General features: G+C 33.4%; 1 protein-coding gene across 3 annotated transcripts in view; it reads left to right on the top strand.

Annotated features, from left to right (window-relative positions):
* LOC145287841 (histone deacetylase 3-like) overlaps nt 1-25,679 on the top strand; it is a 653,483-nt gene that overhangs the window by 470,580 nt on the left and 157,224 nt on the right. For all 3 annotated transcript variants that reach the window (XM_080135715.1, XM_080135716.1, XM_080135714.1), the window contains one exon: nt 929-985. In XM_080135715.1, the coding sequence (XP_079991841.1) occupies nt 929-985 (57 nt within the window). The remainder of the gene's footprint in view (nt 1-928; nt 986-25,679) is intronic.

Raw genomic sequence — 25,679 nt, 5'->3', positions numbered from 1 at the left:
AAGAACAGGGAAAAAAACATGACGTCTTTGCTGTTACAACCACCGCCAAACAGAAAAAGATGACAGACAATCGAAAGGAGAGGATGACTTTCGAAAATATCAGCGAAAATAGTGACCCCCCCCCTGTAGAAAAGTGCCCAGTTGAAGGTGAAGATATTAATGTTTTTAGCCAATTTTTCGATATTTGTTGTCTGAAAGGTCAAACTTCAAAACGATACTGATCTTGTAAAAATCTGTCGCCTCTGTGGAAAGTTTTAGTCATATAAACATACATACATATATTGGTAACTCAAATTTTCGACCCAAACTGATGAAAAAGCTTACCTTATCTCTGAATACCCTTTATGTAAAATTTCAAATGTTTAGACCAGAAATTGTCTGAGTAATTTGGTAGAGACTGAGGCGGTCAAATTTTTTTAAACTTTGACCCCTATTATGACCCCTTAACATTTATTGTTTTGGGCTCAAATCAAGTTATTAAATTAGATCCATGTCCAAGGAACCTATATCTAAAATTTCAAGTGTTTAGACCCAAAATTGGCAGAGGAGTTTGGTAGAGTTCTCAAAGGTCAAATCATTGAACTTTGATCCCTTAACAGCCAAATTTCTGGCCGAAAACGGATTACAAAGATTTTTCCAAATCTCTATACCATGTATATCAAATTTTGAGTCTGTAGACTGAAAATTGACAGAGTTATTGTGTAGGGAAATGTACACAGACACACATACACTTTCACTTTTATAGATATATAGATTGCGGTTTGTATCCAAATTAAAGATTGCAATCTTTTTTTTTTTTTTTTTTTTTTTTGCCTTCATTCTCAGGTTTTTATTATTCAAACGAATAATGTTTGCTTTTTAAAATCCAAAGTTTTGTGAGTTTCTTTTTTATGAGACTAAATGAATTTTTTTTTTGTTTGTTTTATAGCACTGTGATATTGCTATTAATTGGTCTGGTGGCTTACACCATGCAAAAAAGTTTGAGGTAAGTTTAAAAAAATTGTCTATTCATACTAAATATGAAGGAATTTTTGAACGTATAGTTTTATGTTTTTATTTAACTTTTCTCTAATAACATTAAAAACATTATTGTATATTGTGGTTGTATAATTGCTTTAAGTATGTGTAAATGTTGAATAATTAAATGCTATCAAACTTCATTATATTTGTGTTTACATTTGTGGTAGGGGTCATTACATTCGAGTGTATTCCTATCTTAAAAGCCTAAGAGTGGAAGTTTATATTTCACAAATTATCACAGGACCAGATTTTCATTTGAAATACTGAGTTAAATCTTGCAAAAATCTCCAAATCTAGGAGATACTCACCCAACTTTGGTGATAACGAAAAATTCTTCTGTAGTGACATCTGAAGTCTTTCAAGTTTGGCTGGCCAGATTAGAAAATATAAACTAAAAACCATAAAGAAGTAACAGAAGAAGAAACAACGAAGAATATTGTGAAATACTGAAACTCTAGGTCAAGTGTCAAAAGATGGATAGGAACAAAAATCCATCATATTTTCTATTTGATATGATAAAATTTTTTAAAACTTTTTATCATATAAATAGGCTATGGGCCCAAGTCAAAATCTCTCTAGATTTTTGATTGTGAAATTCTGTTGGCAATGACTTTGGTTCTCTTCATTGTAGAGATTCCTTGCATTGCCCAAATTGTAGCTAATTAAGGCCTCCATGCAATATGGCTTTGAACTTTAAAAGTTTTATCAAAGCTAAAAATTTTGTGGTGTTTCAATTTCTGATTTTTAAATTTTTAATATATGAATCTGATGCCATTTTCTAACAGCAATCATTAATCTAGAATTTCAGTCCTTAGTTTTTGAGTTGTCAATTTTTCATTGGCATAACTTGACATATATTGTTTTATTTAAGAAGCGTCACTTGTTATGTCACTTTATCATTGCCCTTATCGATGACTTAATCAGTGTCATTATCTTTTACAACATTGTTTCCAATAATTTCACAGCATTTACAAATATCTGTGCATTGTATCTTGTTTTTTTTAGACATGTACAAATGTTTACATCTTTATATTAATTTGTTCACATTTGATAGAGCATTTTATTAAATCCATTAAACTCCTTGGAATGTAATTTCCTACCACGACAATCAGAGATGGATGTCTGGATTTGCATGAAGGCTAATTAAAGCGTGTAACCTGATATATTTCTAGTAGTTTTAATGCTTTTTCCTTGTTCTTTTCAGAAATATACTTGAAATATTAGAGGGACCTCATGTAATTGATACAGGATATGCATTGTTTTGTATAATAATACAACTTCTGTTGTGAGTTGTTTCATGTTCAGAAAAAGTTTCCTCTCCCAAATCATTATTGTTGCATATCAAAGTTGTCTGAATAGTGGGTGAAAGAGATTTTTTTTCATGTTTCATCTCAATTTATCTCAATTTCAGTTTGCACTGTATTGTGATTTAAAACTGAGTTAGAAGCACAATGTTTTAAATGAATAAGATCATAGATTGCTTTATTTAAGAAACATCACTTGTTATGTCACTCTATTATTATCAATCATTTGCGCAAATCTAAACAGATGGTGTATAACCATAACAAATGTTTTGCCATTCACGTTCATCTGCTACAATCTTAAAATATGTCTTGTGAAATAGACAAAAGCTTTCTATGGGCAGATGCAAATATACCCACTATTAGATTGGACAGCTTTTGAAAGAAATAACCTCAGAACTAAAATTGCACATATTATCATAGATATTGTTGAAGTTCTATGACTTGCTTCTTTGGTAATTTTTTATCAAATGGATTCAGTAACTGAATAATTTTTTGAATCCGTCCCCATTGGTAAGTTGTTAAGGTAGGAATTTTATAGCGTCGCAAATTCTCGAAAAAAATGAATCTCTTATAAATTCCAGTTTGTGCAAATCATTCTGCTTCACGAATGTGCCACGAAAAAGTCCTTTCTGATTAATGCTTAACAGATAAAAAATATTCTGTAATTCTGAAAAACAGCCAAGTTCATTTGCTTATTTTAAAACTGGTAAATACTAATCAGAAGGGACTTTTTCTTGGCATTCAGCATAAAGTAGAACAGTCTACACAAACTGTTGCATATTGGGTTATATAGGGGTTTCATTTTAAGAGTCTTAGTGAGAGATGCTTAGAGTCTTATTACAGTGAGGGATGTTGTAAGACTCAGAGAGAGAGAGAAGTTGTATAAGTTGTTGTACGAGAGACTTTTTCGAAACCCATTTCTTAACATGTGGAGGAGAGGGTGTTTTTCTAAGTAGTTTGTACTTTCATTTAACAATTTAATAAACAATGGAAAACAAGTGATTTGTGCCACAAGCATTGAAGAAGGACAGCTGAAGTTTTTTCTCTATATGTGTTTGACTGGGGAAAGGGTTGAGGGAACCACCTCAAATAGACAAATGTGATCAGTACCAAATGAAGAATTCAACAGAATCGCAAAGAAATAGCAGTTGTATAAAGAACTCTATTGTTGATAGCGTGCAGTTCTTAATTTTATTAAAATTAAATTAGTGTTGAACATGTACGTTTACTTAATTACATTATTTAAGAAGTACATGGTGTAAAGAGCTGACATTTGAACATAGCATTCTACAATATGTATTGATTAGGCATGCAAGATTCCAGATCTTTTAATAGTTTTGGTGATATATGATTTTGAAATTAGTATATGTTTATGACATTTGGTACTTTTGCCTCCAAAATTGAACATATCGGCATATAATTAAGTAAGTTGCAGCTGGAATTGTTAAAAAAAAAATAGGCATAATAATCATTATGTATATTGTATAGAATTATATTGAATGTCCATATTTACTGTCTATTGACTTCCTGAGACAAAATACACCTACATTGATTTTCTGTAAAACTTATGTTCTACAAAAACAACAGCCCCCTTCCCCTCTCCTTTCTTTTTTTTTCCCTACTTCCCAACTCTATCAGTGGGGCATTAGAATACACCAACTGTCCTCCTGCAGAGAGTAAAAGCCCCTCAATGGGGCCACCTGGGTGGCTAGGAAAAGGATCCTGGTGGCTGAGCAACTGATATCTAGGGAAATTAAAGGTATCAGTTGCAACACTCCACTTTGGCCTCGACAAGGCTAGGCAGTGATCGGAGGGGCCCGATCAGATCAATCGGCTAGTTACGTCAAGTCCTAACACATCTACTTTTCTATCAATTTCCTCCAAATTGTAACAAATACAGTTCTACCCTGTGCCACTGTAAACTATACACATATTTTCCCCTCTTTTCCATATGTTAGAAGGCGGTGGCTAGGGTCAAATGTGCCAAATGAATAAAGTCATGACATGGCTGTATAGTACCGGAAGTTACTACAAATTACTTAGATTGTATAACCTAAGGATTATGGGTGCTCATGGCTCCCATTTGGGACATGTATACTGTTTTATGTAGCCCTGGCATGACAAGGCGAATGGATTTTCCCCTAAACATGCTTCAATATTGCACTCCGAGGTTGGTGGGGAGCATAAACAATGAATTTTAAAATATATATATATGGCCAATTACAAAAATTCCAAGCACTTACACGTTGACTCGGATAGTTCAGATAATGAACTACACCAAGCATACTCAAAATTTATTGTATTTGAATCCACTGAAGAAACCAATATAACGGACTTATCACCATTTATCATACGCAAAATTATATCGGCATATATTACCCCCAAAAATGTAAAAACTTTAAAAAAAATAAAACCCTACTGGTGGAAGTGGAAAAAGAAAAACATGCCACTTTTCTCTTAGGAATGAAAACTTTCCACAACATAAATATCAAGACTTATCCACACAAGAATCTGAATACATCCAAAGTGTAGTAAAATCGAAAGACCTCTCAATGTGCACTACTGAAAAGATAACAAAAGAACTTAAAAATCAAGGAATAACAAACATTAAAAGAATTACAATAAAAAAAGAGAATCAAACTATACATACGAACACTTACACTATGCAGTTTGATAGACCCACTATCCCAAAAAAAATCAAAATTGGGTTCAATGTTAAAAAAGTTGAACCCTTTATCCCAAACCCACTTCGGTGCTTTAAATGCCAGAAGTTTGGGCACCATGAGGATGCATGTAGTGGACGAGCAGTGTGCGGCAGATGTAGCCAGAGAGATTCAGACCACACTGTCAATGACTGCAATCTCGATTGCAAATGTGCAGAAAACCATCCTGCTTATGCTAGAGCATGCAGAATCTGGAAGAAAGAAAAGGAAGTAGTGTCAATAAAACATACCAAAAACATTTCCTTCCTTGAAGCCAGGAAAATGGTAGATGGATACATGAAGGAAAAGACGTACTCTCAAGTCACCTAACCAAAACTCCAAATACGAAATACTAATAAACAAATTGCTACAATTGAGACCAAACGACTGGCCCCAATTTATAAATGAAATCAGACCAATCATATCATCAAAATTAATCATACCATTAAATCATCAACTAATGTTATCAATAAAACAAATTCTCAACCAAAATCAGAACATTCAAAAAAACAAAGTTGATCAAAAGAAAGACCACAAAAATCACCAGTACGTCATGCAGATGCTGAAAAAGACAAAACTAGGGGAAAACAAAATCAGTTAAAAGAAAGACCACAGGTCACCAAATAAAAGTGAAAAAAACACACTTTAAAAACAAACAAAAGATACATCTATCAAAAAACAAAATAATATAAAGAAATTACCACAAACAGAAGCCACTACTACTACTACAAACAGATTTATGGAATTAGGAGACATGGAAACTGAAGTTACTCCTCAAACCAATAAAAAATCATCATGAGTTACAAGATAATCCAATGGAATTGCCGTGGATTGAAGGCAAATTACAATGAAATTTTATTGTTGCAAACCAAATTTAATCCTTTGGTTATTTGTCTCCAAGAAACCTTCCTTAAGAATGAGGACAATTTGAATATAAAACACTATCAACAGTATAACTACATTCATAATACAGGACTTAGGGCCTCTTGTGGTATATCAGTATTCATTAAAAATAAGATACTCCAGAGCCAAATTGAATTAAAAACAAATTTGGAAGCGATTGCCATAAGAGCAACTTTACACAAACCGATAAGCATTAGTTCTTTATACATACCTCCACATGAACAAATAGATGAAATGAATTGGAGAACTTTATAGAGCCAATACCCAAACCCTTTATTTTCCTAGGGGACTTAAATAGTCACAACACCTTATGGGGATGCAAGGAAATGGATAGAAAGGGAAAGAAAATTGAAAAATCTAATAAATAAAATCTATGCTTGTTTAACCAAAAAGAAGCCACTCACATCAATCGAACAAATGGATCGCTTTCACTTATCTGAATTTTTTTTTGGAGCGTATTCGATGTCTGTGGTAGTGATCACTACCCAATCATTCGCGAAAACCATGGAGAAATATTTGAATATACACCAAGATGGAAGCTTAACAAAGTTAACTGGGAAAAATTCAAGAATTTCTGCTCAAAACAACATCGATACCATCGAAACATTTACACAAACATTAATTTTGATAGGAGAAGAGTGCATTCCCAAAAACACTACTTCAGGAAAAAAGAATAGACCACGGTTTAACAAAGAATATAAAGAATCAATAAATCTATGAAAAGCAGCACTAACAAAATTTCATCAAGAACCAATAACAAGCAACTTAATTGAATACAAATTGCATAGAGCAAAATCACCCAGAATAATAATGAAAGCCAAAAAAAGAATGCTGGCAAGAATATGTCAGCAAGATCAATGTTTCCACTAAACCAAAGACAGTTTGGGAAATGGTTAAAAAAATTTCTGGAAAACATGACCTGATACCAATTAAACATCTTTTTACTGAAAATACCAAAATAACAGAAACGAAGGCTATAGCGAACAAATTAGCCAAAACATTTTCAGAGAACTCTTCTTCAAAAAACTATAACAAAGAATTCCAAATCATCATGGAAAATATTGAAAAGTACAAGCTAAACTTCAATTCCAAAAACTTTGAAGAATATAATAAACCTTTTTCAATAAGAGAATTAGAAAATTCCACAAACAAATCGCACAACACAGCCGTAGGACCAGATGAGGTCCACTATAGTTTTTTGAAAATATTTCCAAAAATTTCATTGGAACTTTTACTAAAAATCTACAATGACATCTGAATAAAAAAGAAGTTCCCAGAATCTTGGAAATGTACAACGATTATTCCAATACCAAAACCAGGAAAAGATTCTTCAAATCCTGGAAATTATCAACCAATTTCACTAACAAATTGCATGTGCAAAACACTAGAGTGAATGGTAAATCATCGCCTAATTTGGTATTTAGAAACAAACAAGCTAATAACCAAAGCACAGTGTGGTTATCGTAAAAATCGTGGATGTCTTGACCATTTGGTCAACTTAGAATGCTATGTCAGAGAAGCCTTCATAAGAGGGGAACACGCCACAACTGTCTTTTTCGATTTAGAAAAAGCTTACGATACTTCCTGGAAATTCGAAATTATGAAAAATCTATTCGACTTTGGACTTAAAGGTAGACTTCCCGAATTTATTCAAAATTTTTTAACGAACAGAACCTTCAGGTTACGCATAGGGTCTACTCTAAGTGATATAAATAAACAGGAAGAAGGTGTGCCACAGGGTAGTATATTATCAACAACCCTATTTAATATATAAATCAACAACATAGTAAAGGAACTTACTCCTGACATAAATAGAACATTGTACGTGGATGATTGTTCTATAAGCAATCGTTCCAAGCACATCCATACTATTGAAAGAAAATTGCAACACAGCATAAACAAAATGAATAAATGGGCAAAATAAATATGGTTTTAAATTTTCAAAAAATAAAACTAAATTCATTCATTTTTGCAATCAACACAAATTAATAATCCCAAATTACAATTTGATGGAGAAGATATCCACTTTGTTGATGAATACAAGTTTTTAGGAATGGTTTTTGATAAAAAACTAAATTTTATTCCCCACATAAACTATGTTAAAAAAAAATGTAATAAAACACTGCAACTTCTGCATGTTGTGGCCCATACAAACTGGGGAGCTGACAGGCAGACCTTGTTAAACTTGTACAGATCCCTAATTCAATCAAAAATTGACTATGGCAGCTGTATATACAAGCAGCAAGAAAATCCTATACAGGACTGAGACTTGCACTGGGAACTTTCAGAACATCCCCAGTAGAAAGTTTGTATGCTGAAGCAAATGAGCCTCCACCTAACGTCAGATATAACAAGTAAGCACTGCTATATTATACAAAATTGAAGGCAGATCCCAACAATCCTGCGCACGACAGCACGTTTTATCTCAAGTACAAACATTTATTTCAACAAAAACAAAAAGCCATTAAAACATTTGGCCTACGAATGGAACCCATTATTGAAGAAGCAGAGATACCGATAACAAAAATTCACAAAACATTTACTCCAAAAATACCTCCTTGGAACATTACAGTACCAAAAGTTGACTTAAGTCTTAGCAAACACTGTAAGGGAAAAACTCACCCTCTTGTTTATCAAGAAGAATTTGAACAAATCAAATACAATTATCTTAAACATGCATACATCTTTATGGATGGCTCAAAACAGATGCAACAGGCAGCGCAGCTGTATATAATAAAAAGATTTTAAAAAGCATCTCTTGAAAGAAACCTCAATCTTTAATGCAGAGGTTTGTGCAATAGATTTAGCACTTGATCTCATCTCCAGAGATAACACAAAATGTCATTTTCTCAGACTCGCTATCAGCTATAACAGCAATAAAAACACAAAAATTTAACAACCCATTGTTAGTAAAACTACTGGCTAAACTATGTGAATTTTTAAAAACAAAAGAAATGCTCTGCTGGTATCAGAGAAAATGAATTGGTAGATATAACAGCAAAGGCTTCTCTGAATGATAATCTAGATGAAAGCTTTAAAGTTCCATATTCAGATTAAAAAAAAATATCAATGAATACATTAAAAAACAATGGCAAATTTATTGAAATGGCTACACTAACAATAAATTATATGTCATTAAACCAACAATTGGTAATTGGGAACAAAGTTCCAGAAAAAATAGAAAGGAAGAGGTTGTATTGACGAGATTGCGTATAGGTCACACATACCTTACCTAATCATCTTTACTTAAAAGAGGAGACCAACCAATGTGTATTGCATGTCAGGTTCCGCTGACAACAAAACATTTTCTTACTGAATGCTTTGATTTTCTGCCTATAAGACGAAAATATTACAAAGACAGCAATATAAAAGAACTTTTCGAAAACATAAAAAGTCGAAAACATAATCGATTACCTTAAAGAATTTTGTATATATACAAAAATATAGATTTTCATATATATATATATATATATATATATATATATATACATTCACATATACATGTGAATGAGCAAGACAATTTAATACAAATCAATACGGATTAGTATTTGTAAACTAATCCTTTGCACATTTACTATACATAAGTATAATTAAATAAAATTTTACTTTCTTATACAAATTAACACAAACGTAACTACACCTTAGTAGTAAATATTTACTATTACAAATTTAACACCCATAATGCAAATTTATTTTAAATATTTTTACGCAAATATAACACTTTTATACAAATATACACAAATGCAACTACACTTAAGTAGTAAATATTTATCATTACAAATTTACACACACATAACGCAAATTCATTTAAAATATTTTTATCTATTTACTTGCAAATTTACTCGCATTTTAATACATTTTATGCATTTATTTTTGTATTAAAATGTTTACGAATTTAATCAAATTTTGGTGCACTTCAGCTATAAATATATTTATTCAAATAATTTTGTTTAAAAAAAGAAAAACATTTAAACAATTCGGCATAAAATAACCCAACAAGAGTGGACATGCTGTTAAACACAACCCTCCCCCCTCAAAAAAAAAATAAACGAACATATTTACTGTCATTTAATTCAGTTTTATTTGATGATACTTTAAAAATTGTCCATCAGTGCAATTTTGCTCTTATAAATGATGCAATGTTCACTTTTCGCACCTCAAAATTCAAGGCCGAAATTAAATTAGAAAGAATTGTAATTTTACTTCCTTGATTGAGATTGTCGGACTGACTTCCTCATCTTGGTTGTTAGTCACAACGTTTCGGCCGTTTTGCCCTCCGGCCTTCATCAGGTGTTTTGTATCGGGGAACCGTTTGTTAGGAGTCTCGAACCCAACCCTTTATTATTATTACGGGGGTACCGTGTTCGGACTCCAGCTAGGCTCTGGGACATAGTTGCTGATTCTCTGTTTTGAATGTTACTTTTCACTGCCTTCATTCAGGATTGAACTCAGCACCTTTGGGTAACTGTAAACTTTGATACAACGTCTAGGACCACTCGGCCATATGTCACTAGGACAATTCTTAGTTGGTTTTTGTTAATGTTAAACCTATGTTGTTATTCAAGATTTTCTCTCTCTATCTGCATTCAGCTCTATGCTGGGTTTGCTCAGTAGGTTGTTATGTCCCAGCATGTGAGCTGTTTCTTTAAGTTTCCAGTGGGTCTCTCTATTATTTTTACTTCATCCCATAGGGGGCGATGTACAGACATGGTTGGCTATACTCGATTTTTCCGTCTCCCCTTTAGTTACCGCTTTTCAGTGTTCTTCCACCCTTACTTTAAAGGGGCGGCATGTTTCACCCTTGTAAACCTTTCTGCAACTGCATGGGATGGAGTATATGCAGTTCTTGGTCATGTTTTCCATGTGAGGCTTCACTCGTACCAGGTGTCGTCTGAGTGTTGACTCGCTTTTGAATACCGTCCTAATGTTGTAGGGGGCACATATTCTCTGAATCTTTTCGGAGATGCCTCGTATGTATGGTAGGCAGATCGTTGGAGGTTTTTGGGTTTCATTCTCCTCTCTTATACTATTAACACGTCTGGTGGATAGTATGCTATCGGGGTAGTTGTTACAACGGAGGGTATTCTTCAACCTGACCATTTCTTGGTGGTATGTAATGGTGTCGCTGCTCGATGTTGTAAGCAGCGTGCGATTCCATGTTTGATACTGTATGGGTGATGGGAGTTGAAGTTAAGGTATTGTCCGGTGAAGGTAGGCTTGCGATATACGGATGTCTTAAACCCATGCTCTGTGCGTGATATGAGTATATCAAGGAAGGCCAGTTGGGTATCTTTTTCTTTCTCCATTGTGAACTGTATCGATGGTCTTATCGAGTTCACATGATCTAGGAGAGCCTGGATGTCTTCCTGATGAGGCCAGAGTATGAAGGTGTCATCAACGTATCTTAGCCACATGGTTGGTTTTAAGGGAGCTGAACCTAAGGCCATGTCTTCGAAGTATTCCATGTATATGTTTGCCATCACTGGTGATAATGGTGAGCCCATAGCTAGCTCCTCCTCTTGTTGATATAGGTCAGTACCCATTCTGAAGTAGGTTGTTTCTATGCAGAATGTCAGCATTTCCATTAAGTTTGGCAATGGTACACATGTGCGCTCTTCTATGGAGAGGTCCGCAGCTAGTTTGTCTTGAATTGCTGCTAGTGCCTCACTAGTTGGGACTTTAGTGAACATCTAGGCTTACCATTTGGTTTGTACTGATGGGTGCTCCCTTGATCAGTTCCGTGAAGTGGGCAGAATTCTTTACATGTGTTGCTGACTTGCCTGCTAATGGGTTTATTATATCCACAAAGTACCTGCTCAGTGGGTGGCATGCTGAGCCTCGGCAGCTCACTATGGGTCTGAATGGAATACCGTCTTTGTGTATCTTGGGGAGACCGTACATATGTGGTAGCTTACTGTAATGCTGGACCAGCTGTCTATATCTCATCGGAACGATGTGTTCCTTGTTTTTGGTAAGGATTTGTAACAGCTTTCTTTTGGTTTTCAAAGTTGGGTCCTTCTTTCCTTCTTTGTTTTACTGTAGCTACCATTGCGATTAGGCCTGCCATTTTTTCAGAGTACTCCGACATGTCCATCACCACAGTAGTATTGCCTTTGTCTGCTGGCAGAATTATTATACTGCTGTCATTCTGTAGGGTTCTTATAGCCAGCCTATCTTCCCGAGAGATGTTTGATTTAGGAGGCTTGGCTTTCTCGAGTACTTGTCTCACTTTCCATCTTATTTCATCACCTTGGGTTGATGGGATTCTCAAGGCTATATCTTCCATGTGTGTTATGATATCTAAGAATGGAACGCGTTTGATTGTTGTTGCGAAGTTGAGACCTTTATTTAGTACTGCTTCCTCTGAGTGACTCAGTTGGCGGCTGCTGAGGTTGATGACCACTTTTACAGGTGAGCGGTGTTTTGATGTTACATTCCTCTGGTCTTTGAGCTTTGTGAGCTTCTGGATTTGGCGTTCTTTGACCTTCTCATATTCTTGTCTGTACGATTTATCTAGATCTGATTGGATTCTCACCCTGTCTTCCTCTTGAGTCACTTTGGTTCGAGACTCCTAACAAACGGTTCCCTAGTTCGATACAAAACACCTGATGAAGGCCGGAGGGCAAAATGGCTGAAACGTTGTGACTCTAAAAACCAAGATGAGGAAGTCAGTCCGACAATCTCAATCAATGAAAACACCTCATCTCAAAAATACAGACAATTACTATTTTACTTCCTGTTGTCTTCTTATACAAAGAGTGATAAAAGCATCTTTTGTACCATTTTTACTGTTTTTTGTCAGTTGCTTTCAAAGTTGCCATGTTGTAATTTACAATTTATTTCAGCAATAGCTGAGCATCAGTGGAAAATACATGTAGAATCAAATTCTATGTATGTTTTCTATGCCAACCTTTTAAAATAAATATTTGAATCATTTTATTTTCATTATATCTAAAAAAATTAATGTGGTCATATCTGTGTAAACCATAAACAAAGGTACCAAATTAATTTAGCAGCACAATTAGCCATAAAGTTATGATCGTTCAAAGTTTGTCGGAAAGTTGAAAATTTGCTAACATGGTCCAGAATCCAAATTTCATAGTACATAACTAAAAATGTAAGCTATTAACAAGTGAAAAATCCTTATAAATGTAATGTCATCTTGTGGTGAATGAAAATCAATACTAATGAAAGCAATAATTATTAGATGAAACCAACCCAAACACTAGGCAAAATCTCACTACCAACGGGGGGGGGGGGAAGTGCAAATATGACACAGAAATGCAACTTTGACTGTTCATATCAATTTGATTTCAATAGCTAATGTATTGAATCTTCTTAGTATGATTCATAACACATTAGAGACCAAGATAATTTTTTCTTTTAATTATAAATTAATAAAACCACTCAATTGTGGACCATGTAAAAGCAGTTGAACAGACAATTTGGTAACAAGGGCAAAAAAGGGTTAAAAAAAAAAAATGAGTCAAAAGTATACGTGACTGAAATTGCTGTAAAAATGTAATCATTGAAGGTAGAAGCTTAAAACTTGACTAATTTTTGAGTGAGGAATTCAAAAAATATTTTTCTTGTTTCTAATAACAAAACTTTTTGCCACAGAAATATTTTCACTTTGGGGAATTTAAACTTGCCAAAAAAAGGACCGACAGCAATAAGATTTAGAAATTTGTTAAACAAAAAGTCACAAGTCATTTTTTTTTTTTTTTCAAGCATTGAAAGACTTTCAACTAAAGACAAGTAAACAAGTCAGATATTTTATAGGCAGAGGTCTTACTACAATTCCTTTCCTTATTGATTTTCTCTCAAAATTCTTTCATAAACTTCTGCTATGGTAGATATATCAAGAACACTCCAAATCTTACCATCACTTGAAACTGGCATTACCTCAAAAACCCATCTGTAAACAATTGCTGACTCTACCTGTGCAATGTCATCTGACCAAGGCCATTGAAGAAAATATTTTCTACCTTTTGGTTTGCAATAAAAATTTTATTACAGTGCTGGATGCAGATATTCAAAAAATGTTTCATTAAAATTATTTGTTTGAAAAAATAAAAAATAAAAAATTATTTTATAAAAATCCAATGTTGCTTTCATTACATAATGGATTTATGAAAATTATATTGTCTCATGCTAACTTTTCAATAAATATTTTTACAATTATATTTTGATAAATTTTTATACAGTAAATGTTTTGGGTTTCAAATGGCGCTCGCCCAGTTTAGACAATTATGAAGATGTCATTTTCATTTTCTGTTTTTAATTAAAAAAAAATATATACATATCTACGTTTCATGAAAAACTTTCCTGTTTTCATTAATTAAATCAAAACAGTTTCAATTAAATAATTACGGATATATGTTCTCTTTCACTTTCTTTATTTACTTTTTTTCATAGTTCTTTTCGGAAGTAATTAATATCTAGTTTAATTTTTTTGTTATTCATTTCTAACTTTGGTCATAGTTTAAAAGACTGATTTTTTCCTCGGATTTTAACGACAGGTGCACGAAAAAAAATGGTGTCTCCATTTTCGGCAATAAACTGTAGAAGTACCGTCTCGAGAATTATTAAATAAACAAAATGATTTTTACAGTGAAATTAATTTTTTCATTTACATGCCATGTACACTTAACTATATTTTCAGTTCTTATTTTTTTACAGTCTAATTAAAAAATAATTTAACAAAATCTTCAAATTTATCAAAAAACATAAACAAAAAAATTGCACATTTTTATGTGAAATTTTTTTTTTTATGTGAAATTAATTTTTTTATTTACACATGACTTGTTACACGTAACTTAAAACTTAGCTATATTTTGTTTTGTTTTTTTTTTGTTTTTTTAAGTAATGTAACTGTACAGCATAATAAAAAAATAATTTAACAAAATGTTAGATATCAAAAACGCCCGACAAAACAAAGAGAATAAACAAGTAAATAAAAAATGAGGCACATTTTTTAAAATGTAAAAAAAAAAAAAAATTTCTGTCACACGCAACTAAAAATTGTTTTTGGTTTAAAATGTACCCAGTTTAATTTTTAAAAGATAATTTAACAATGCTGAAATTTATCCAACCGAAAGAAGATAAAGCAAAGAACATATGAAGTTTGAAAGAAGATATAGAAAATAAACAACCGACACTATTTTTTAAATTATAAATTTTCATTTCTTTTATTGACGTGTTTGTCGCACTAAAAATATTATTTTAAACAATAACTTTCTATAACTTTTAAATAAACAAAAACAAACTCGCCTAAGAACTTTGATATATCCATAGTGAAACAAGTTGTTTGTTTAGTAAACAATGTTTACGTTTTGTTTGATCTTGATTTTCGTGATGATACTTCACACTTGGCATTAAGTTGTAAATCTCGATGTGTAGGTACACTCACTTTTATTAGTGGCGCGCCTTGATTTATTAGCGTAGTAATATGACACCAACAGATTATTAAAACGGTGCAATTTTCGGAATCTTTTCAATTGAATTTCTTTCATATTTCTTTCACTGAAATTTTCAAGTTAGATTTTTTTTTTATGAAAAACTACTTAAAACCCTATTTTTTTTTTTTTTTGTAGCTCACCATATTGATAAGTGACTATTTTTCTTTAAAATGGTACTATTTTTTTATACGTAGAGACTCACAATATCGCGTGCACCAAATTTGAAAAACACCAACATTTTTTTGTGTAAAAAAATAAAGTGGCATTCACCAAAATTAGTGACATAACTTGAAGTAGCATAAAAAAACTATTAAAGACACAAGAAAAAGAATTATGTATTTATAAAACAAAAAGATTAAATTTTATTTAAATCAAAACTTTATCAATATAACCCCAAAATAAATGAGATCTTGCAAGTTGAAATTAAAAGAAATTAAACTTTATTTACCAGTTTTCGCATCCTAAACTAGGTTACTTTGGGATATCTACTAATAGAAAGCGATTAAAGTGAGAAACTATATTTCTGTTAGATGTAATGATTGTCTTTGCAGTCTGAGTTACAATATATGATAGTTATCCTAAATCACATTCTCTAACATTAGCAACTATATTTGTGTTTGAATTTCGCAAGACTAAGAAAATTTTATTGAAGATTTTTTACTCATCCAGAACATTGGGCAATTCTTCACTTATTCTTGTATTTGTGTGTGCACCAGGGAATGGAACAATTCTAAACACAGCTCTGCACTGTTCAAAGTCATTTGTTAAACTCAGAAAGGAAACATTATCTGTTGTAGTTGTCCAAATGACTGTAGTTCATAAAATGCTGCTAATGTCAGCAAGAAACAGTTGAATGTTTGTTTTAATTCTGTAAATATATTGAAAATTATTTTGCATTGAAGTAAGTTTTGATGAAATGCTGTAATTTGAACAAAGTTTTGCAACAAGCCTGTTAAATCTAATGACAGATGTTATAGAATATGGTTGAATATTAACAGCAATCATTTCTCTTATGAGATAATGGATTTCTTGTGACTTATGATCATTAATATCCCCAATTTTTTTTTTTTTTTTTTTTTTTTTTTGGTCAATATTGATTCTATAGTAGTTTTGTGTTTCACTGGAGACTCGTAGTTGCTGCCATTTGTTCGTGGAATGTCTGTCCCTGAATATTCATTGTGCTTCTATTCCTTATCTGCAACTTTTGTTTCTTTTTAATGAACATTTCTAAGATGGTTTAACATATTAGTCATTGTAAAAGTTTTTACTGATTTTTTCCCCCCTTTGATGTAATAGATTGACATGACTTGCAAGCAGCTGTATTCTTATTCTTGGGATTGTCATCAAAATACTTCCAGCAGAAACTGATTGCCATAATGGTTAAAGGTCGTTGTCAGTATTTAGTTAATATTTTATGTATTTAAATTACTTATGTCTGACATCTAATTAGTAATTTATGTTAATCTATATATCTGTAAAAGTGAAATTGTCTCTGTGTGTGTGTGTATACATTTCCCTATTAAATTACTCTGTCAATTTTCAGTCTATAAACTCGAAATTTGACATAATAGGTATTGGCATTTGGGAAAATCTTTTTAATTGGTTTTTGGACAGAAATTTGGCTGTCAAGGGGTCAAAGTTCAATGATTTGACCTTTGAAAACCCTACCAAATTCCTCTGCCAATTTTGGGTCTAAACACTTGAAATTTTAGATATAGATTACTTGGACATGGATCAACCTTTGTAATTTGATTTGAGCCCAAAACAATAAATGTTAAGAGGTCAAAATTAAGATCTAAGTTTAAAAATATTTGATCCCTGTCGTCTCTACCAAATTACTTGACCAATTTTTGGTCTAAACATTTAAAATTTTACATAAAGTGTATTCAGACATAGGGAAAGTTTTTTTAATTGGTTTTTAGCCGAAAATTTGGCTGGCAAGGGTCAAAGTTCAAAAAATTTGACCTTTGCGATCTCTAGCAGACTTGTCAGCCAATTTTGGGTCTAACCATTTTAAATTTTACATAAAGGGTATTCAGACATGCAGCAAGTTTTTTAATCAGTTTTTGGGTGAAAATCTGGCTGCCAAGAGATCAAAGTAGAAAGAGCTGACTTTTGCTGACTCTACCAAACTCCTCTGCCAATTTTGGGTACTTGAAATTTTAGATGTAGATTACCTGGATATGAGTCAAACTTTTTAATATATATATATATATATATATATATATACATGCACATAAAGTTATGAACAGTACATAAGACCTGAGCAAAGCCGGGCTGAACTGCTAGTAAAATATACATTATCTAAACCAGAAAAATGAAAATATATATGTAATGGTAGCAAGAGTCTGAAAATGAGGAAAAAGAGTATGACTGATAAAGAATGTTTTATTTTCGCTTCACACATCAGAATTTGATGTACAATTCCTCAACATGAAAACTAAAAGGTGAAGTAATAATTTTCTTTGACAATAATTTAAAGTAAAAAAATAATGATGTTAATTCAATAGGATGAGAAAGGACTGAAATTTTCCATATGCTTACATCTATTTGCTTCAAATTTAGTTCAGTTGTAACAGTCTACGTTAACAGTGTGTCCTGTCTGTTTGATAATATGGTTTAGACGGTGCATGTCTCTTCAATAAATTTTCACTGGCAAGCAAAAGAATGAGTTAACTTGTCTTCCTTTCCTATGTAATTAATATTAGTGTAATTTATGACAACAAAATTTGCTGATAAATCGGCATTAGAAAATCTACTGATTGGCTAATTAATCAGTAATCTGCCAATTATCAAAAGCCGATTAATTGGTAATCGGCCAATTTCGTAATTGGTACATCCCTAATAACAATACCCATGGACGATAAAACGCTTAAGATAATCACAGATTTCAAGGAGGTTCTGCTAAAATCATGATATTTTAAAAACTAAAGCACTTGAAGTCCTTAAAATATCACCGTTTTGTTTCAAAATAAATATACTTTCAAATGAATTGATAAAGAATAATGTACATTATATATTTTAAGAGTTTTAAGCAAATAAAGTGATAAAAATGTTAACATCATAAAACAGTGTTTTCAGTAAGGTTATGTAAAGACGGGGGTCTTTACAAAAAGATGTAAGTGTTCATACCTCATTTGTATAAAGAATTTTATGAAATTTGGAAGACCTATCATTGGAGTTTGGGGTGTCTGAAATACTTTTGACCATTCGTTTTTTTTTTTTGTTTTTTTTTTTTTTTGTTGTGTTTAGCTTCAACATGATTAGTGTTGAAAATTTGGGAAAAAATTTTCTTTGGACACCTGCTGTAAATCAATCCTTTTTTTTGTTTTTATCTATTAAAAATATAATTGTATGTTTTTTCTCTTGTGGTAGCTACTAATTAAAATGATGATACCCGGAAAAAATCGTTTCTATTTGAGTTTTGGCAGAAAATTGTCTTGTAGTATTGGTAGCAGCAACTGTAAACAATACATTTTTTGTTGATTTTTATTCTAAAACAATTTTTTTTTTAAATTGAAAATATAAATATAAAAAAATTTTCTTACATGTTTAGCTATTTTGTTATCAGAATATAATTAGTTCAATTAGAGCTATTCAGTTATCAAAATATATAATTAAAGCAATCTCAACCAATGTGGCATTATCAACTTTGCTCAGCTTGCAATTTCTCACATATTTCTGGTCAAATTTTAAAAATATTTATATGGTTGAAAAGACAAGAAAACAAGCTTTCTAAATGTATGACTTGTGTGCATTAGTTTTTGACAGCAAATTAAACAGTGTTTTGCTTTGAACAACCGAAAATGTGAAATATAATTTATTGGGTTTACGTGTACTTGTAGTACACCCCCCCTCCCTGCCTCTATATTTTTTTTTATTTTCATCTTTTTTACAATAGTTTCAGCAGATTATGATTGAATAGAAACTAATCTACCTGATCTTTAAAAAAAAAAAAATGCTAAATCCAAATTTAAATATTTGTAGGAGGTTTTTCTGTTTTAGCTGTTTCTAGTGAGTTAAGAAATAAAAACGTCTTCAACTGGAAAATTGAAACAGGAAATAAAGTGTCACTCAGTAGAAAAAAGACATGATGTGATTGAAAATAAAAATAAAATTCATTCAAAAAGTATTTTTTGATATTTAAGTAGGTGGGCCAAAAATATTTGATACTTTTCCAAACGTCACGTTTTTTGCTAGAGTGACATCACTTATTTAAATAAAATTTATTTTTGTCCGTTTGTCTTAATTCTTGTAAAGTTTCACACTCTCATTATAAGTTTACATATTTAAAAGTAATTTGATGTTCAAAATCTAAGTCGTAGCATTTTCAAATTTTTAAAAGCCAATAATTATAAACCACTAATCATAAATATGGGTGTCAAACGCTCGCTTAAATAAAAAAAAAACTCCCCTAATCCTTCCTTTAACCCTAGGTATTAGCCTCCTCCTAAAATTTTCTTTAGCCCTAACAATAACGCTAAGTCTGAGTTACCAGCTCCTCACCAAAACAAATTATGAACACTCGGTCATTTCCTATTTATGTATATATTATTTTTTGCTCATGTTCACTCTTAACAAGGCATATCGCCATTTGGACCTAAGGAGCTATTATTTGGGACCATACCTAGGAAATATTAACAAGATGTTAAACTTCTGCATATCAGTACAGTCAGGGAAGCAGAAAGGGAATTCCTAAGTGTAGCTGTTTGAGGGAAGAAACTATTAGAGTAGAGAGTTTTCTGGCATTTAGGGACTGCAACAGTGAAGGGATGAGATTGTGTCGGCAAGCGGGTTCGTCGGGGATATGTATGTCAAGGGGGCACAAGTGCAACGAGTTCATCAGAGCGCATTCCATTAAAATATTTGTAAAACAGGCACAAAGATGCACTATTGCGGTGATGGAACAAGGAGTTGGGGCTTAGTTGACAAAGTGGAACCTATTAGATAGAAAACTCTTTTTGAGACCCTATCCAATAGGGGGAGACTAATGGTAGATGCACCAGCCCAGATGTGGCAACAATATTCCATGCATGGGTGAATGGTGGCTTTGTAAAGGTATAGGATACTCTCAGGTGTGAGTAGTTTTCTAGCACTATAGAGGAAACTCATCTTCTTTGCAGCAGCCTTTGCAATGTCCTCAATGTATTTGTTCCAGTTCATATTGCCTGTGAATGTTAAGCGGAGTTTGAAGGAAGAATTCTCAGGTAGGGTGTTATTGGTAGTTGGTGCGGCGAATTGTAATTGTTAAAAGAGAGAAGCTTAGTCTTATTACCATGAAATGTTACCATCCATTTGCAGCCTCATTCCACTACAGTTTGGATGTCATTTTCTAATGATTCTGCCATTGTCTTAGATTTATATACATCTGTTCTTCCCTCGTGCATGTTATAGACCATTGTATCATCAGCAAATATACCCATCTTGGACAATATTATCAGAGAGGTCATTTATGAATATCAAGAATAATAATGGTCCAAGGATTGACTCTTGAGGATTAACCCTTGAAAAAAGGATCTGAGCATTGGTATTGAAAAAAGAGAAGTTTGGTTAAAATTAACAAGTTACTTTCCCCTATTGCACCTCATGCTCCAGATCAGAAGTGAGAGAATTGGCAAGATTTTGATCATAAATGCTCTTCAAACTGTTGCCGTATACATTAATGTTATGCTGCTTGAATGTACATCCATCAATGACAACCTAGACGGTCCTATTGTTTAAGAAGGATCTAATTATATTAAGTCCAGTTACGCCGTACAATTTAATTTTCATTAGGATATTCTAATTTAACATCCAAATCTGACCCCCAAGATCGCTATGGGCATGAAATATGTGCCTCCATTAAAGATGACTTTCCATGTGGTAGGAACATCTCCAGAGAAGACCCTAAATTACCCTATATGTGCTTTCGGATAACATTTGCTCAAACCACTGTGTTTATATCTTCCCTCTATCGCCTCCATAATAGCGGAGTTACTATCTTCAAGAGCATATCTGAGAAAATTAATCACATCCTGTCTGCTCATCCTTTGGCTAATATTCACATCTGTGGAGACTTTAGTGTTCACAATGTGGAATGGTTAGCCCACTCAAATAAGACAGATGATGAGAGGATGTTCTGTCATGATTTCCCCATTGCTCCAGATTGTTCACGAACCCACCTGTGTTCCTGACACTGATGGTCAATATCCAAGTCTCCTAGACCTTTTTCTCACAGCTTGCCCTGAGCTATGTTCAGCTTCCGTTCTGTCCCCATTGGGATCTTCCAACCACTTGTTTGTCTCAGTTAAGATAAAAACAAAATGCAATAATCCTCCGACATACCTCTCCATTGTACAGTATATGGCTGACTCGGATAGCTTTTGTACATTTATATCAGATCTACATCTATGTTCCATGTTTAAAAAGGTGTCCTCTATAGTATCAGACCAGACAGAATGGTTAATTGTAGGTATAGACCACTTCATACCCTCCAAAAAATAGCAGCAAAAATCTAACGGCCAGCTATGGTTCTCTTCAGAATGTGCTGCTGTTATTGTGCACAGAAATCACTATTTCCATTGCTTCCAATGTAACAGATGTACTGAGACTAAAGCCCTTTTCAGGACTGTCAGCAACCACTGTAAAAGAGTAATAAAGTACGCAAGAGAGTTGTATGTTTAGTCTGTTCAGTCCAAAGTAGTTGAGCAGCGGCTTGGTTCCTACCAATTTTGGCAAAAATAACAAACAGGGTCCTGAATAGAAGTCTGTGCTCTATCCCATCATCAATGAACCTGAGGTAATTTTGTCAGTCAAACTCTTTGCAGCTAATTCTACCCTATGCGATCAGGGCTGTCAACCTCCTGTATTTCCTCCTGTGTCTGAAAACACGTCATGCGGCATACAAATATGTGTGTGATGTTGCCAAGCTAATCAAAAACCCCTCAATTCCAGTAAAGCATCTGGCCCTGACAGCAGAAATCGATAGTGTGATAATTGAGAGGGTCAGTCCTTTCACCAGAATTCTTATACACCAGTACCACAGAGGCCATCTTCCAGCTATTAGGAAAGCAAGATTTAGCAAGGCATTTACTGTAGAGCTTTGAAAGTATGGAGGCTAGCTCAGCTGAGCATTTCTTAATTAGTATAGCAGGGATGAGATCAGTAAGTGTCTAAGTTTTTATGATAACCTATGAAAATACTTTTTTTCGCTTTTAATATTTAGTTTGAGTATTTTCTATAAATACAGAGCAATTTGAACCAAATATATGCATTTGATCAATTTGGGTTTTACTTTGCAAAAAGTGTCCGCCATGCTCTTTCATTGGTGCCATTTTGAAATGAGGAATAAGACGCTGATTTCTTGTGTTTAATACGATGGTTAATTAATAAAAGTTCAGTCTTTACTAGCAAATTCAGTTCCATTGTCCGAACGAATACATTTTATCGAACCATATGGAGTGATGTCAGCTAAATATTTCTTAGTGGTGAGGATAGTGTCAGATTTGTTTTTTAAGAAATAAACCATAATTAAGCCTTAATAATTGTCAACAATATTTAATGCATACCTGAAGTTATCTCTTCCCATCGGGCTTATTGGGCCTGCCAAGTCAGTGTACAAGTGAGGGAATTTTTTGTGGCCTTTTTGTCTGGTGTTTTGCTTATATATTTTGCTATTTTCCCTGTTCACAAACATCACAATTTAGGAGATCGTCTGAAGGTATTATTTTCATGCCTTCGACTGCATTTGGTAACTTTTTAATATCGGCAATATTGCAGTATCCCAGAATTTTATGCCAGGTTTCCAAGTCGTAACAGGCGGTTTTTGAGGGAATCATACTTTTAAAAAAAATAGTCAGCCATTTTCTGTAGTGCCAAATACAGTTCCATTTAGGTATATCAGTTTTGACTTTTTATGGGCAAACTTTATTTTTGCGCCTTGTTTGATGGTGGCCTGTATGGAAAATATGTCTTGCTTAAAAGAAAAGAGCATTTTTAAGAATACAGTTACAAGTTTTGCCTTTATTATTTTTTAGTGATATTTTAGCATCGCCTCTTTTCAAGACTATATCATTTATTTGACTACTGTCGGGCAGTTCGACAAAATTACTGTGGATTAAAGTTCAAATCAAAATTAATAAAATCAGATTCCTTGGTGATAACATGTGCTGTAGCACCACAGTCTACAAGATTTTTACTGTTTGTCATATTGCCAAAGTTACATGTGAATAGAAATGTATGTTTTTTTATGAAAGTTCTCAACATATTTAATGGAGTCCACTTTTAAGCTTTTATATTGACATTAGGAAACTTGTGATTGTGTCATCCACAATTATAGCAGATAATTTTATTCTTTTTCATGGGAAAATTACTTTTGAGGAAAACATTGCAGTGAGATGTGTAATTTAGTTGTGTCGGTTTTTGAGAAGTATTTTTCAACTTTATGATATTGTAAGTTATTATTGTCCACAAGCATCCGATTTGTTTCTTCATAACTGCGCAATGTCACTTTAAATTCACTGATAGTTATGGGTTTGTCTTTTTGCCTTATAACAGTTGTAAATAGTGTAAAATTGACTGTAAGTCCCTTACGCGTCTTTGAGATTAATAGGCTATCGCTTATTATTTCACCCGAGAGTTTTAATGCATTTGCTGTTGATTCTGTCCTTATAATATAGTCAGTAATAGTTTCAACATTACATTTTACTAAAAGATTATAATTACGACGATTGGACTTATCTTCTGCTTGATTCTCTTCCAACTGAAGCTGAATGTGTTCAAGCTGTGCAACATCATGCTGCCAAATATGGTACCACGACACAGAAAAATTATATTCACCAGTTCTCCTTGTGATTACTACAATTGTGGCAAAAAGCCTTTGGAAGTGATGTTCGTTATGTTACAATACCTGGGATAAAACATAAACTTGATCGATCGCTAAAAATTTACGACAAAGATGTCTACAAAGCAAAAGGTTCCAGACGTGTGAATATGATTAAATGGAAACGAGAGCACCATGTCCTTCTCAATATACTTTCAAAAGATGTGAATCCTGATGAATTTGATGTACATGAACGAAGATTCTTTGTCGATCAAAAGTCTCTCTCTCGCAAATGGCTCATTGACACTTTCCACATCGATATGGAACATGAACGGTTTCTGGCAGAGCAAGAACTGCACAATCGTTTGGATTTGGACGATGATCAATTTGAAGTGGAGGATATAAGTGACCAATTGCCAGAGCATGATACCTCAAACAATTTGAACTACTCATTAAACAGATCGGGTACAATCCGTAGCACTGTCCCATGTACCGAGATCGCCACCCAAACACATGTCACGTACAATCTGCGAACTGGTGCACGGAATTTCCAGGAGTCAATCAAAATAGCTCTAGCAAATTCCTGTGCTGCAGCCAACATTTTGCCTCACCAAGCCAGAATTGCTTTTCAGGTTACAAGTGAGCAATTCTTTGGGGCATGTTATCTTCTATCTCCACCTAACTCACAGGAGAACAATGATGGTGAGCGCAGAGATGAAGATGAACCACCAATCAAACGGGTACGATCAAAGGAAGAGTACATTGAGTACCAGGATGTTCTTCCCTCTGAAAGAGTCTTAATGACGACAAAGCATCTCCTCGCAATTCAACAGGAGCGCAACACAGCACTGGCCTTGATCGAATTGGTGCCATCAGATGTAGTCACTCTCCACTACGACACAACCTCGCGCAATAGGTTAAATGGAGAATGGCCATCAATTGTTCTCCGTTCCCCAAATGGAACTAAGTATCGTCTACGGTCACTGAAAATGGCAACAGAGGACAGACAAAACATTGTTAATTTGTTGGTTGCCTCATTCACCAGACTTGCTATTGCTTCATCGTCAGAAAAGAAGGTTCTCTGGGAGAAAATAACGGCATTGTTGACAGATTCGGTCAGCAAAAATCTTGGAATTGAGAATCTTGTAGCCGCAACTTTGTCATCAACTCATATACCTCTCCATTTACTCTGTGTTAGTCACAGCTGTGAGGTATTTGACAGTGGAAATTTGTCAATTTTGAAGAAAATTGAAACCAAACTTTGTATTCCAGAAAAAGTTTTCAAAATGATGCCTTCTATACGCTCATTTTTGTCGAAAGGATTGGTTCCAGCAGTGATTCAGGCCATGGGAAAGCTGGTGTTGAATGATGGTCATAAGACATCTCTTTATGAAGAATTTGATGATTTGCTGAGAAAGAAAGAGAAACCAAAGAAATTGGCTCTCTAAAAAGAACGAAGATTTGGTCTCCTTGCATACAGTGCTGCTGC

This window comes from Euprymna scolopes, chromosome 11 (genome assembly GCF_053919585.1).
Source record: "Euprymna scolopes isolate OS-2025 chromosome 11, ASM5391958v1, whole genome shotgun sequence".
In the NCBI taxonomy this organism is placed as follows: Eukaryota; Metazoa; Mollusca; class Cephalopoda; order Sepiida; family Sepiolidae; genus Euprymna; species Euprymna scolopes.
Note: the sequence above shows the minus strand (reverse complement) of the source record. Positions and strands in the feature narration are given on the sequence as shown.